We start from the raw sequence: 16,141 nt of genomic DNA, 5'->3' as shown, positions 1-16,141 counted from the left end.
AACATGCAATGATTAATGCAACTGGCCTTATTTTTTGAATATATTTCCAGGGGAAAATTTATATTTGTAATGGTAGATATAGGAAACATAGCTTTTTAATGGGTTGTTGTTGTTATTGTTGTTAATTTTTCTTATGTTATTTTAACACCAGACACACATAATACAAGAGCAGAGTTGCTGCTGGCCAAAATATACATGCTATTGTCCAAAATACTAATTATTATTTTTACATTATTCTACACAAATACAATGGGAGACAAATAACGAAGTATTCAAAGAACTGGATTAAGCTTTGTTACATAAACTTGAAACTAATTTTCTTCACTACATTGTCCTTTGTCTAACACTTCCAAATCTTTGAAAAAAGTCCAACTATTTATATCCTACCTTGCCTCAAAAATTTAAGATGGCATGCTTGATATTTCAAGTTTTATCTTCACCATCAGCCATACTATTAAATTAAACTTCACATTGAATGAATGATTGAGTTAAACTCATATGTTAAACTTCCTCGACGGAAAGTGGGTTTGAACCTGTATGTCTTCACTCTTAGTCCAGTATATTCTTCTTCTTCCTCCATGTCTAGGTCAAACTTTAAACTGCCAGAATGAAGCCACTTTTCTGGTTTTGTTATTGACCAAAAATAAGTCATTGATACATGTTTTTGGTAGAAGTCAACGTATCAGCAGGGCAGGGCTCTGTCTCTCCACATTCACACAGCATGTTGTTATCTGCTAAGAGCCTCCATTTGATCATATTGATGTTACACTTAGGCACTCCAACTCTCAACCTATTCAGGGTCCTCCAAATAGTATAAGGAAGGTCAGATCCTTCAGCCATACCCTTCTTTAATATTATTCCTTGCTCAACAAGTCTCCTTTCTCCATCATTTAATTCGATTTTGTTCTTATGTATCCTCAATAATGTTCATTTTTGCCATAAAGCTGTTTCTAGATCTGAGTTAGCTGGCTTGGGCCATATGGTCTTTCAGAGAATGTCAAGGGTCATACTCTTGCTTAGTTCTCTCAGTGTCCACTGTATCTTTTTTCCTGATTTTATGTGGAGCAATGCCAGCAAGAGGATATATTTTCTCAGTTGGTGTAGGTTTGAGACATCCTGTCATAAGTGTACTGTTTCATTGATGGTAATATCAATTCGCATGTGCAGATGTGCCCAACACTGGAGCATATTCTGTTGCAGAGATGCTTAAGGCTAAAGCTATATGCTCAAAGTAGATGGTTGAGCTTCCCAATGTTTAGTTTATCAATTTCCTGTTGATATTGTTCCTTGAGCTGATTTTAGGCTTACATTTCAGGCAGTGCTGTTTAAATGAGAGCATCCTATCGAGTGTCACACAGAGATTCTTTGATGTTGGATAATGCTGTAGTCAGTTCCCTTACCACATAACATCCAACTCTTCCTTTGCATCTCAGTTTTGGAGGTGGAAAACACACATTTAACTCTTGTTTGGTTTGGGCTTTAAATGGTTGACAGTGTAATATCATCCTAATTCTTCAAGTACTACCATAAGTTTCCAGCTGTCACTTTAAATGTTGATCCTTTTGCAGTCATTTTTATATTGTCTGCATAGATGAATAGATGTGTGTTGTTTGGGACTAGTTGATTGTCCATATATATGTTATACAATGTTGAAGACAGTACACTTCCTTATGACAACCAATTCTTCTTTCTACTGTTCTTACCATTCAGTGTCACATAAAATCTCCGGTTCTGGAGGAAACTTCCAATGATCCTGGTAACCTTATCTCCAGTGATATTATTTAACTTGCATAGCAATATCCTATGGTTAACATTGTCATATGCTGCAGTTAGGTTGATGAAAGCAACTCCAGTAATTAGCTTTCTTTTGAAACCATCCTCAGTATATTTCATGAGATTTAGGATTTGACCACAACATGACTTCCCTGGTCTAAAACCTGCTTGCTCCCTTATGATCTTTGCACCAATGAATGTTTAGATGTGGTTGAGAATCATCCATTCCAGTGTGTTGTAGATCTCCTCTTATTCCTGTGTTTGGATGGCTTGTTCCTGCAACTTTTTACCATTAGTTTTTCTATTCTTCAGTAAAAGGCAACCTCTTGGAATGGTTCTCCTTTGTATTACTTTCACAAGCTGAACAAATTCCTCATATTTATCTGAGTGAGGAGAGATCTTCCCCACATCTTTATCCAGCTGCTTTTGAAAGTTCACCTATTTAGCCTTCTTGAAGTCAAAATGTCTGCGAAAAGGAACCTCCTGGGCTTTCACTACAGCACATACACACAATGGATCTATGTTGAGGATGTGTCATGGTTCTGACTAATGAAACACTTCAAAGAACTTTCAGGCATTGTTTATCCTAAAGAGTGTTTAATCATGAAAACAAAGCATCGGCACAGCATGGTGGATGCCAAGATCTGAATTCTCCTGCCTTCAGCACCTAATATCTGGCACAATTCCCTCCTCCAATTAGCAGTCATAAATCACGTTCTCGAATCAGTTTGAGGGGCAAAGCTTCCCTTCCATTCTGTAATGCACCATTTCTTATCTTATTAAAAACAACTGGGGGAAACATTCTTCCTCCCCCCCCCCAGCACCATCTAATTCTAAGAGCAAAGCAATTTAAAAGAAAAGGCTGCCTCTTTATATTGTCAAAGCAAAAACATCCAATGTTTGCAGTGTTGATAGCCGTCCCCCCCTTACAAAAAAGGATAGGTCCTGTAATGTAAACAAAAGCGTATGTCAGGAATTATCTCTCAGTTTGTTGGGTTTTTTTCTCATGAAACTTTTTTGATGAGTCAGTCAGCCTTCACATCGCTAGATTTCACCTAAGTAGCTTCAGACAGCGAGTACCCCTTCCATTGTACTAGGTGCTGCAATTTCCCTTTAAAAATTCTAGAGTCAAGAATACACTTCACTTCATAGTGAGTCTGACCTGCTATTACAAGAGGCCCGGGTGCCTTCTTAGGGGGAGGTCTTAAGGTGGAGTCTGCACTGGAAGACAGGGTGAACTCTCCTTCAAAGCCTAGGGAGTTTTAATTCTACTGTGACGGGGTTGATGATCCTTATGATGGGGAAAGGCCCCAAGAATTTCGGTCCTAATTTCTTGCTGGGTATTTAGTCGACAGATAAACCTTTTCCCCAACTTGGAATGTTCTTTGGGGAGCCCTTTTTTATCAGCCTGTTTTTTATAGTTCTCAGAAGTCCTTTTTAATGCTGTTTTCGTGTTTCTCCAAACTTCTTCCCACCCCCTCACCCATTGATCAAATGTCTGGGAAGTGGTGGGCACCTGAGGGTATTCAGGTATTGGGCTGAACTCTTTTCCTGTGGCTACTCTGAAAGGCATGCAGCCAGTGCTGCTGTGAACAGAATTATTGCAAGCCACCTCGGCATGACCCCTACCCCTCTGCTCCTTATTTGGATGCTTGATGACCTACATATTCTGGGGTGATAATGCCAATTAGAAATGGATTGCCATTGATAAGGGATGCAGCCACATGACATTGCCCTTTATGATCACATTGCTTAGCAGTGGCAATCTTGGTCCAAATTGCCATTATAACCCAAGAACCACCTGTATTTAATAGTTTGTTATACTTTTACACTAAAAATTATAATCCCATACATGCATCATCCCAGCATGTTAGAAGACATATGTACTCTTGAGGACTTAGGTAATTATGTTTTAAAGGATCTTTCAAACATACTACAGTATTTTGTTGTTGTTGTTTTGTAAAAAAGAAAAGAAACTGAATTTCACTAATTCTAACTTGCCTATTTGTAGATAAACCTTCTTTCTATTCCAGTTTTGTTAACCTAAACTCTGTAGTTGCTCCCATTGTGAAAAGTTACCTATTATTTCTGTTTAAAATGGGCAAAACCCTTAAGTATGGGTTGCATTTTCTTTTTCATTTTTTAATATTGCTCACTTAATTTTAGGTTCTAATTATAAAGGCAGTAATGTATCATTCAGAAAGCACATTCCCTCTCTATCCATTGCATTTCCTCATCTCATTTACATTTTTCCCCACTTCAAAATTTGCATAACTTGCATGAGAATAAAAGTAAAATCAATATGGATGGGGGGGAATGAGAGATCACAGAAACATGGAAAGATGTCTACTGCTGTTAAGGGTACTGTAATTTAATGGGTTTCAAATTTTCTGCATTTGAAGAAAGCTTTTTATATGAAGTTAGCTGATTGGAAATCCCTTGAGTTTCTCTATTGCTTTGCTTCTAAGGATTATAAATGATATTTAGGACATATTTTATTCATATTGAGTATATTTTCCTGTGGCTGTAAATTGCAGAACAAGATCAAAACATGCTGGCTTTCAGAGGAACTTGTTCATCATTCCTGATTCTTTTAAAATAAAGAATTACATACTTCATATACTTAGGTTCCTAAGAAACTGCTAGTTACTAAGACACTATAGATTAAGCTTTAAATGTTTAGTGTGCCCATCGGTTTCTAGCAGTATATTACTAGTTTCAAAAAATGTAATAGGCTAGATTTTTTGGTATATAGAATATTTACATATTAAGTAGTAAGCTACTGTACTAAATTGTCATTCCAATACTAAAAAAAGCTGTATAAGGAAACTCTTTTAAATTGGAAAATCAACCTCAGCCCCATTAGGCATGATGCAGCTATTTTGACATCACCAGCCTTTTATCATGGTTTATAAGTAGGTAAAGCTGTAGCAAATGAGCTATTAAAATTTCTATGAAGAAAACAAATGCTTTCAAGTAAGACTTGACCCCTAGCAACTATATGAGGACATCCACATAATTATCTAGATCAGTGTTTTTCAACCACTGTTCCGCGGCACACTAGTTGCCTGGTGTGCCGTGGGAAAAATTGAAAAGTAATTATAAAATACTTTCTTTGTGTTTATTTGATTCCTATTCAAGAGAATTACTTTATATATACAGTAGTCAATATAGGCACAGAGTTAATTTTTTTAACATTTTCTAATGGTGGAGTGCCTCGTGATTTTTTTCATGAAACAAGTGTGCCTTTGCCCAAAAAAGGTTGAAAAACACTGATCTAGATATTATTTTTAGAAGTGGTTTTCCTTTTTTAAAAAAATATTTTATTGATTTTTTTACAATAGCAATCTTTAGTGCTTAGTAAACATTGTGTTGTTTGGGTTCATATATTTTAAAACAATAATAATTAATTTCTATAATTCCATAATCAATATATTAGTTAATGATATATTTCTTTGATCTTCTCTTCTTCCAGTAATATTCTCCTTTGTCAACATTAAGCAAATAATGTTGGATATAAACATTTTTCTTGTGTTTGTGCAAATAACAATAATATCCACGTACAACACCTTTTCTGATCAGCTTATGTTTCAATTGTACTTGTAAAAGTTATCTTATTAAGTCACTATGTGTCCTGTTTTCAAGATTCTTCTTTAAGCTTAATTTCCCCTCAGTATTCAGACCATTCTTATCAGTCATAATTTTCTCAAAATTAATTACCTTTAAATATCCAAACTTTTCATTCCCATATACCATCCCAATATTTTTACATCTCATATATTATAAAAAATACTATACTACTTATATATCTTATCCCTCTTACTGTAGGGCCTCTTTGTATTCAAAATGTATCTATTCTTTATCTATCTATTCAAACAAGTGTTTAATCATATAGTAGTCCCTCGAATCGAGTCTCTTGAATCTAACTCTAGCCTTCTTCTTTTGCCATGTAGCTTTCCGTCTCAGTATGTTCTGCTTGCCAGGGGATTCTTCCTGTATTTTTGTGAATATTTTTGGGAATAGGAAAGACAAGTTAAGTAGAATGGTTGTTTTTTGTCTTCTACTGTAAATTCTAATGATTCTTAGACTGGAAAGGAATGTATGGCAATTAAAGCCATTTAATATTTTAAAAGAAGGGAAAATAGTACAAACTTGGTTTCAGTATGGCCAGATACAAGCTAGATGGAAAGAAGATCAGAAAATTGGTATTTCGACAACAGATGAAAATTTGGTAAAAAAAATTAGAGATCAAAGTCAAGCGCATATAAGGAGGATATATAATGCATTGATAGAAATAGATTCAGAAACGGAACTTGTTAAAGATTGTATGATAAAATGGGCCCAGAATATTCAGGAGCCAATAACGATGGATACCTGGGGAAAAATTTGGGTCAGGAATGTAAAATTTACTCAGGCACAAAATTTAAGAGAGAATTTTTATAAAATGTTTTATAGATGGCACTTAGACCCTAAAAAATTAGCATGTATGTATCCAAATTATCAGCCTAAATGTTGGAGGTGTGGTTGTGAGGATGCAACGTATTACCATATATGGTGGACTTGTAAAAAAGTTAAAGCTTTTTGGATTAAAATTTGGTGGAATATGCAGAAGATATTTAAGAAAAAGATAAGGTTTTCTCCACAGTTATTTTTGTTGGATATTATTACAGATTGTACTGTTATAGAAACTAAATTGATGTTGAATTTAATAACGGCAGAAAGACTTTTGGTTTCACAATACTGGAAGAAGGAGGAACTGCCTACTACAGAAGAGTAGACTTTAAAAGTTTCAAACTTGGCAGGAATGGCAAAAATTTCAGCATATTTGAAAGAACAATCGCAACAGAGATATATTTCGGAATGAAGAAGATGGACTGATTATATTCAGAACAAATATGGAACTAAAAAATTTCATTTAGCATATGAATGAGTATTAGAATTATAAGATGTATTATTATTTAGTTATGTTTAAGTGGAGTTAAAGTGTGATAGGATTTAAAGTGTAATTATAGATGGTTAGCATATTTTAGCTTAAGCTTGTTAGAGGCAATACCCTGTATTCAGCTCTGGGAAGTCGGGGGTGGGGAGGGGGAGGGAGGGGAAACTGGGGGGAGGGGGAGGGAAGGAGTTTATGCTTAAAATGTATTGTAAAACTTTTCAATAAAAATAAATAAATAAATTCTAATGATTCTCCTGGCAGCTCTATAATCCAGTTTGTTAGAACCTCTTTCTTATCCTTAAGTTTGTTTTGAAGTACTGAAAGATAAAATATCTTCTCCATTTTCATTGTTGTGGCAAAATCTTGCAGATTTTCTTTTGTTTATATTAAGCTGTCATTCTCTTCATTTGTAGCTTCCCCATTTGGGTCACTTTCCTCTGGTTTAGGTTCTGTGGCTAGCAACTATATGAAGACATCCACATAATTATCTATATAGTATTTTTAGAAGTGGTTTTCCATTGTCTCCTTCCAAAGGCTGAAATTAATGGATCCACATTCACCAAACTGGCTTTCGTGCCATCAAATAATAAATAAATAAATAAATAAATAAATAAATAAATAAATAAATAAATAAATAAACAAACCTTTATTGTCAAAGTACAACATGTGTACATTGAGATTAACTGAGCCTCCCCCCGTGCTCTCTCCCCCCAACACACAGTGACAACAAACCCTCCATCCTACCACACCATCAAGAAAATTAGTAAATGAAAATCCAGTCTGAGCTTACAGTTCAGAAAACATGTGCATTTAAAGCAAAACATAATAGCATTCTAAGACAGACACAACAATTGATGCTCTTTGATTTTTTTTCCTTTGCAAAAATTAATGTTCTAAATCATTGGCTGACAACAGATAGATAAATCAGGTTTCTCTACAAAAATCTTTGCCTTCTCGGGTACAAAAATTGAAAGCAAACAACACGTATTGTCAAAAAAACTAACGACTCTTTTGATCCTAAAATTACACTCTTCTTCTAGTCAGTTAATTTCCAAATACCTCCAAGAAGATAACATTACATTTTTTATCATTAGATATGGGTTATAGAAGTCATTTTATGCCTTCGTTATACTATTAAGTATTTTGGGCTTGTCTTGTAACATTATTTAAAAATATATTTAATACATTTTTATGATTGGTCTTGGACTGTAAACAAATAAATAAAAATTGAGAACTGCTGTGTCTTCACTAATGTTTGATTCATAGTTATATACCACAGGTACACACCGATCTGAATATTGTTTCATTATGATTCACTCTAAATTTTGTATAAATTTTCTTTTTCATTGCATCAAAAAGTACTTTGGGTGATTTTGTCATCAGTCATCAGTTTGGAGACATTGTGTTACCACAAGAGATCTAAGTCGAGCCCTGTAAATTCCATTGACCCCTATCTAGCGCCAATTTAGCTTTGATCATTAGTTACCTAGATCGCTGTATATATGTAACAATAATAAACACTTCAGGTGCTTTAACTGAATGAATACTCTTACTTGTGCCAGACATTAGGTTGCCTTTAATTGGAATATTTAGAGTAGTAAATTTCATTTCGGTTCTCATACAATGTTGCCTATATCGATGTTACAAAATGGTGCCCATTTACCAAAAGTAAAGATGGTGAAGTTCCATATTACCCTCTCTAAACTTTTCCAGTGTAACTTCAACATAACTTTCACCTCTATTTATTTTTGTGTTTGGGGGAGAGGGGTTAAGCAAATAGACACATTCTCAAAACAAAAAAAGTAGAAAAGTAATAGTACATGATTTCTGTTCTAAAATTAAAATTAGAATAAAATTATTCTAAAAGTATTCTTGTAATTAAGAGTATGCAGCGTGGGTGCTTTACTTTAGAGTTTGCGAGCTTCCACTTTGTTTTTATTTAAAGTAATTTTTTGAAAAATCAAATGGAACAGAGAACATGACAAGTGCAAAAGGAAGTGTTCATGAAAACATTATTACTAGAGGCATACTAATGCAAGAACAGGTAATCCTTGATTTACAGAAGTTCTTTTACTGACCCTTCATATTTACAAAAGCACCTTAAAAAGTGACTTATGACTATTTTGCATACTTACAATCATTGCAGCATCTTCATAGTCAGGTGATCAAAGTTTAGACACCTGGCAACTATTTTATTTGGAAAATGTGTATTGCTGCCTACTTGATCATGGTGACTCAAGGTGACTTACAGGAAATTTATGGTGGTTGCAGTGTCCTGGAATAATATGATCATCTTTTGCTACTAAATTAAAAACTGCAGTGATTCACTTAACAACTGTGGCAAGAAAGGTCGTAAAATGGGGCAAAATTCTAACAAATGTCTAACAACAGAAAATGTAATCATATTAAACTGCCTTGTGACAGATCTGAGAAAAATAAGAGAAATGATGCTGAAAAACAAAACCTGGTGTTATAAAACACCCTTAAACTTAATGGAGAAGTTTGAACATTTTTCTAAAGGTTAGTATGAATCACATGTGCCTTTTTCAAAGGCAACCATAATAAATATGAGTAAGTTGCCAAATGTCTGAACTTTGGTCACATGAGTATGGTGATGCTACAACGATCATAAATACCAAAATTACACAATGGTCAGCAGAACTTTATATTGTGCTGAACAAAAGTAAGAAATATGGAGTCAGATCCATTTTTTCAGAAATAGTTTCCTAACTTTGAAGACTTATTATATTTTTATCTAGTTATCTCCCTGATCCCTATTTATATGCCTTGTCAAATTAGCTTGAGTACAAAAGACACAATACAGGTAGTCCTTGACTTACAAGAGTTTATTTAGTGACTGTTCAAAGTTGCAACAGCACTGAAAAAGTGACTTATGACCATTTTTCACACTTACAACCATTGCAGCATCCCTGTGGTGACATGATCAAAATTTGGATGCAGGGAAACTGGTTCACATTTTTCAAGATTGCAGTGTTCCAGGGTCATGTAATCATCTTTTGTGAACTTCTGGCAAGCAAATCAATAGTAAATCCAGATTCACTTAACAACCCTGTTACTAACTTAACAACTGCAGTGATTCTCTTAATAACTGTGGCAAGAAATGTCATAAAATGGGGCAAAATTCACTTAACAACTGACTCACTTAGCAACAGAAATTTTGGGCTCAATTGTGGTTATAAGTGAAGGACTATGTCTAATTGAATTGTTTTTTAAAAAAGTTTTTAATTTGATTCATTAAATTTTATTTAATTTGAAGAATTTAAATGCATGAATTTTGTTCCCAAAATGAATTTTCTTGTATTAAGATGGAGTCTACTCAACAGAAGTTATTAACCCAAGATTACTTTTTGTTTTAGCTGAAACAAAGATCTGCTTCAAATATTATCATGGAGTGAGTGGGGCACTGCGGGCAACAACTCCCAGTGTGACAGTGAAGAATAATGCAGTTCCTGTAAGTTTTATGCTGGCTTCTTTATTATGATCATTAACTTATGCTGTCTTTTGCTTGTGACTATAATTCAGTTGTATCAGTAGTTTTCATCTTTAAATCTGGGCTTGCTGAATTGTTGTGTTCTATGATTCATTACCAGTTTTTCTTCTCTCTATATTCTTATAATTTAATACAAGTGTGAAAAAAATTCTAAGAGGTTTTTTGAAGGTTGTGGAATCTGATTGGTAACTAAAAAAAGAAGCAGTAAGGCTTGAAAATGTATAACAAATACTGATAAAATTGAAAGTCAAAGTAATTACATATTTTTTAACAGAATAACAATGTTGGAGGGTGTTATGTATTGTTGTAAATTACTTGGAGACAGTTGTAAATGGGTAACTGCTGTGTCCATTTAAACTCCAGACTGCCTGTCTGTAGAATTGTTAGTGTTTTGGGCGGGAATAACTGCTTGAATTCCATTGGCCGCCACCTATCGGTGGTCCATATAAATAGAAGCTAAGTGGCAATTAGTGCTGCTTCTGTGTTAATCAATAAATGTGTTGTTACTTACTCCTTCTCCTCGTCAATGCCTCAAAGATCCCAGTACTTAACAGTGACAATGAAGGTGGGATGTGCTGCTTAGGAAGACAGAGCCATGAGTCACTAGGGATAAGACCAGGTATCAGCGCCCTGGTAGGAACTGTGTTCTCCCCTCTGCCGGCCAGCAAGCCACGCTTCAGGCACCCACATCCAAAGGGACCCGTCCCTAGAATCAATCAGAAGCCCTTAGCAGCACAAGACATTAAGAGGTCAGTAACAGCTAACCATGGCCAAGGTCAGCAAGCTGTCGGAGTTCGATGTATCGCACCCAGAGAGGTGGAGCTCATACGTTTCACGAGTCGAGAACTATCTAAGAGTGAACCAAGTTAGTGAAGATGGCTTAAAGGCTGCAATGCTACTTTGTGTGTGTGGCCAGGCAATGTTTGATATAGCTGAAAACTTAGTCACTCCAGCTACACTAGAGTCGGTTGCCTACCCTGAGCTCAAGATAAAGCTCAAGGAGCATTTCAAGCCTAAGCTCTCCTTCATTGCATGGAGACACGCGTTCGAACAAAGGAAGCAGCAACCAGGAGAGTCAGCTGCCGAATTTGTGGCCGCACTACGACAAGCATCCAGGCTCTGCAACTTCACAGACCTAGAAGAGAGGCTCAGAGACTGTCTGGTCTGCGGTTTGCAGAATAGGGACCTTCAGCAGAAGCTGTTTGCAAAGGAGACCTTGACATTCCAGGATGCTCTGAAAGCGGTAATGGCAGAAGAAGCTGCCGGGGGAGCCGTCAAAGCCTTACGGCCCTCCAAGAACATTCCAAGCCCAGCAACCATCCACATGAGGACTCAGAAAGAGCCAACGACCTAGACGTGGACAATGAGATCGACCGGCTGCAGAAGCTACCAGAAAGAGGGTGGTGGTCACTTGACAAGGCAGTGCCCCTTCCTAGCTGTGCGGGCTGTGGGGGCAGACATTGGCACTTGGAGTGTAGATTCTATGGTTTGTTTTTTATCTAAACATTTTAAAAGGTTAGGGAGGGAGGAGGGATTGCGGTTTTGGTCAGATTTTGGGGGGTGTCCACCAACCGCTGTTTAGTCCAGGCTTTGGTCAGACCGCGGTGGGATGGGGCCTGGGTTGGGCACCTCCGGGGTCCCGGAGTGGGGTGTGGGATTTTCTATCCCCACGCCATTTGGGAATGGCAGCAGGCGATTGTACAGAGGGCCGTATCAACATCCAGGAGCGCATCCCCGCTGTCTCCAAGCGGTGATGTGCTCCGACTCTCTGGTTTCGACCCGTGGTTCCAGGAACAAGGGTGAGCAGCCACCTGAGCTTAGGCTTGTGTATTTCAATGCCAGGTCTGTAGTTAATAAGGCTCCTTTCATCCGAGATTTGGTTGAGGAGGAGCATGCGGACCTGGCTTGCATTACGGAGACCTGGTTGGGCCCAGAGGGTGGTGTCCCTCTGACTGAACATTGCCCTCCAGGTTTCTGGGTGCTCCACCGGCCTCGGGCTCAGGGTAGGGGCGGGGGTGTGGCGGTGGTGGTGAGGGAGACCTTATGTCCGCGGGAGGCCACCGTTGTCCAGATATCCGGGTGTGAGTCACTCCTCCTGAGATGTGGCCCTAGGGCTCAGTTGGGCTTGCTGCTGGTGTACCTTTCGCCTAGTCACGTAGCAGCAGCCCTGCCTGAACTTCTTGATATCCTCTCGGGTTTGGTGATTGACTTCCCCAAACGTATGATTTTGGGGGACTTTAATCTACCATCCCTGGGGGGATCATCAGAGTTGGCTCGGGAGTTCATGGCTTCCCTGATGGCCATGGACCTGATGCAAATAATTCAGGGCCCGACTCATGAGGGGGTCACATGCTCAATTTTGTTTTTATATCTGGACGGTGGTTAGATGATCTGGGTGGGGGTTCTCCAATTATTATGCCCCTGTCATGGGCCGATTATCATCTCCTGCAGCTGGCCTTCCGTTTCGCCACTCCCCATCACTGGGCTACGGAACCGACAAGATGGTTCCGCCCCAGGCGCCTAATGGACCCTGAGCGGTTTCAGGTGGCGCTTGGGTCCCCGCCTGCCGCCTTCGCTCACAGCCTGGCCGATGCCTTGGTGGAAGCCTCGGAAAGGGCAGCCATGGAGGCACTCGACCGCATTGTACCCATGCGGCCCCTGACCCGGCGCAGATCCCAGTGGGCTCCATGGTTTTCTGTTGATCTCCGGGAGATGAAGCGTCGGAGACGGGGCCTAGAGAGCTGTTGGAGATCCAGCCGGTTTGAATCCGACCGATTGCGACTAAGGTCCTCTACGAGGTCTTATCTCGCTGCGATGAGGGCGGCAAAGTCTAATTACTTTCCTGCCCTCATCGCGTCCGCAGAAAATCACCCAGCCACCCTGTTCAGGGTGACCCACTCCCTCCTTAATCAGGAGGTGAGGGAGGAGCCCTTGCAGGGTCGTGTCGAGGAGTTTAGCCAACATCTGTCGGACAAAATCGCTTGGATTCGGGCTGGTCTGGATTCCGACTGGGCAGAATCTGACGGAGATGACATGAGCGGTCTTGGTGATGTTATCTGGGAAGAGTTCGACCCTGTGACTCCGGAAGATGTGGACAGGATCATGGGGAAGCTGAGCTCCACCACGTGTTTATTGGACCCGTGCCCCTCCTGGCTGGTCTATGTGGCTCGGGAGGGGACACGAGGCTGGCTCCAGTGATAACTGCTTCTTTGAGTGAGGGTAGCTTTCCTGCTGCCTTGAAGGAGGCGGTCGTGAGGCCCCTCCTCAAGAAGCCTGCCCTGGACCTGGATATTTTGAATAACTATCGTCCGGTCTCCAACCTTGGCTTTCTTGCGAAGGTTGTTGAGAGCGTGGTGGCGCATCAGCTCCCTCTGTTCCTGGAGGAAGCAGATTATCTGGACCCGTACCAATTGTGCTTTAGGCCCGGGTACAGCACGGAGACGGCATTGGTCACGCCGGTGAATGATCTCTGGTGGGCTCGGGACAGGGGTTGCTCCTCTGTCCTAGTCCTATTAGATCTCTCAGCGGCTTTCAATACCATCGACCATGGTATCTTACTGCGGCGCCTCAGGGGGTTGGGAGTGGGGGGCACTGTTCTCCAGTGGTTCTCCTCCTACCTCCTGGGACGTTCGCAGTTGGTGTTGACAGGAGGGCAGAGGTCGGCCTCGAGGCCTCTTGTTTGTGGAGTTCCTCAGGGGTCGGTCCTCTCGCCTCTCCTGTTCAACATCTATATGAAGCCGCTGGGTGAGATCATTCGTGGTTTTTGAGTGGGGTATCATCAGTACACTGATGATACCCAGCTTTTCATCTCCACCCCAAACCACCCCAGTGATGCCCTCGATGTGATGTCCCATTGCCTAGAGGCGGTTCGGGTCTGGATGGGGAGGAACAGGTCCACTAATTTTGTCACTTGGTCAAAGAATGCAATAAGATTTGTCTGGCATGATCTATAGTAACCCACAGGCGAACATTCAGAGTTCGTCGTCTGCAGTTTGAGGTCAGTGTGGCCCCAGGTCTTTTGCAAAGCGTGATGGAGTGCACACATAAAAATATCCCAGGTGTGTGCCCTTATTTCAATGATGTTCTCATAACTGGGGAGTCATTAGAAATATTTGCAGAATAGCTCAAAGCCGTCCTTCAGCGTTTCCACGAAGCAAGGCTGAAGCTTAAGAGGGACAAATGCCAGATAGGAGTGAACTCCACTGAGTTCCTTGGTTTTCACATAGATGCCGTGGGCATACATCCCACTGAATCCAAGCTTATTTCTGAGGTTCCATGGATAAATCTCACAGTCTCTCTTAACCCTACCTGCCTTATGTGGTTAGATTGTGGAAATAAAATAGGTGTGTACTGCATGTAAATTTAAATGCAAATGAAATAAAAATACACAAATTTTGGTTATTTCTTTAACAAAAATCCATTATAATTCTTATACATATTATTGAATAAAGCAAATCTCTCTATCCACATAAGTGTTTTTTATTGTGTGTATCAGCTTCAGTACAAATCAATTTAAGGGCAGGATTGAAATTTTCCTCTGGCAATTAATTGCACAGAACTGTCATTCCTTACTCTCTACAAGAACAGTACAAAGTGCCTTGGAGAATCACTGAAGAGTTTTTAAAAAATCATTATAATAGGGTTGCTGATTTTTAAGTTAAAAAATACCAAAAATACCATGTGATGTCCCTGTCAACTCTACAATGAACCTGGCTGCAGACATCTTGTTCATTCTCGGTTGCCACCTGAATGAGAGGGGGTGCACAGTATCTTTGCTAGTCTAAACAATTCTGTGTCCCATGGGAACCAAGGTGATTCTATCAGTTATGTTAGACGGTTGGACCAATTGTTAGAAAGTCTGCCAAACTATTCTTAGTTTGGAGGGAATTTCAGACTTGGTTTCACTTTTGACTGTGCCAATATTTTGTATCCAATAAACATGTTCTTTGAGGAAGCTTCTAGCCTTGGAGTTCTGATTTACCGTATTTGGTTCTATCTATCGGAACCATGACAGTCCCATTTAATTATATACCAATCTACTTTAGAAATCTTACAGCATGAGCATAATTTGACATATTTTCCTAAAGGGATAAAATTCTTATACTGTACTCCTTTATTTATTCCTTATGCCTTAGTAAAATTGTATGTGTCTACATAACACTACAATTCTTTTATCTGTTTGTTTATAAACTTTAATTGGGCAAAATGATGCATCATAGAGCAACTTCTGAATAAGATACCTCAAATGGGTTAACTTACAGAATGCATCCAAAAATCTATTCAGATCCTTAATGCAATGGGACTGAAATTTGGAAAAGTTGTGGCTGCTTCAGCACTGTTCTGCTACCATGCCACACCACTGCTATGATTGTCATTGCCAGTGCTCCCTGGTGGCTTCTTATTTTTTGAAGAGCGCAAGAGGGTGTGTGGGGTGTGGCACAGGTTGGGGAGGATGTGATCATGTGCGGCATGAGTTGGAGAGGTATAGGGGGGAGCAAATGGCCAGTGTGGCAACTGAGGGAAGGGCATTAGAGGGAGAGCATTTTGCAACCTTTCCTACTGTCTTCCCCATTGACTTTATCCCTGCAAATCTCCTATAAACAGAATCAGTGGAGAAGTTGGCAGGAAGTTGTAAGTTCAAGGCCAACGGGATGATAACTGACTGCTGCTTGATATGGAAGGGAGCAACAGACTATGCAAGAAGTACAGCAAGGATTGGGGAGTGTGCATGGGAAGCATGAGAGGTTTGGCAAGTATTGGGGAGGTTGCATGAAGGTGCCTCATAGTATGGGTCATGAAGGCTGTTTTGACAACGTGCTTATTGCTGGAGAATCAACAGAGGTGCTAGCAAGGAGGCTCAGAGCCATCCTGCAGAGGCTGCATGAAGCAGGCCTCAAACTAAAAAAGAGCAAATGCAG

At 39.5% G+C, this 16,141-nt stretch overlaps 1 protein-coding gene across 1 annotated transcript in view; it reads left to right on the top strand.

Annotated features, from left to right (window-relative positions):
- HECW1 (HECT, C2 and WW domain containing E3 ubiquitin protein ligase 1) overlaps positions 1-16,141 on the top strand; it is a gene marked incomplete at its 5' end in the record, with an annotated part of 165,350 nt that overhangs the window by 26,895 nt on the left and 122,314 nt on the right. Inside the window, one exon of the mRNA XM_081346221.1 lies at positions 10,090-10,184. Within this exon, the coding sequence (XP_081202347.1) occupies positions 10,090-10,184 (95 nt within the window). The remainder of the gene's footprint in view (positions 1-10,089; positions 10,185-16,141) is intronic.

The sequence above is a fragment of the Vipera berus genome (genome assembly GCF_964194415.1).
Source record: "Vipera berus genome assembly, chromosome: Z".
NCBI lineage: Eukaryota > Metazoa > Chordata > Lepidosauria > Squamata > Viperidae > Vipera > Vipera berus.
The sequence above is the reverse complement of the archived record's forward strand: the minus strand, read 5'-3'. Positions and strand labels throughout refer to the sequence as shown.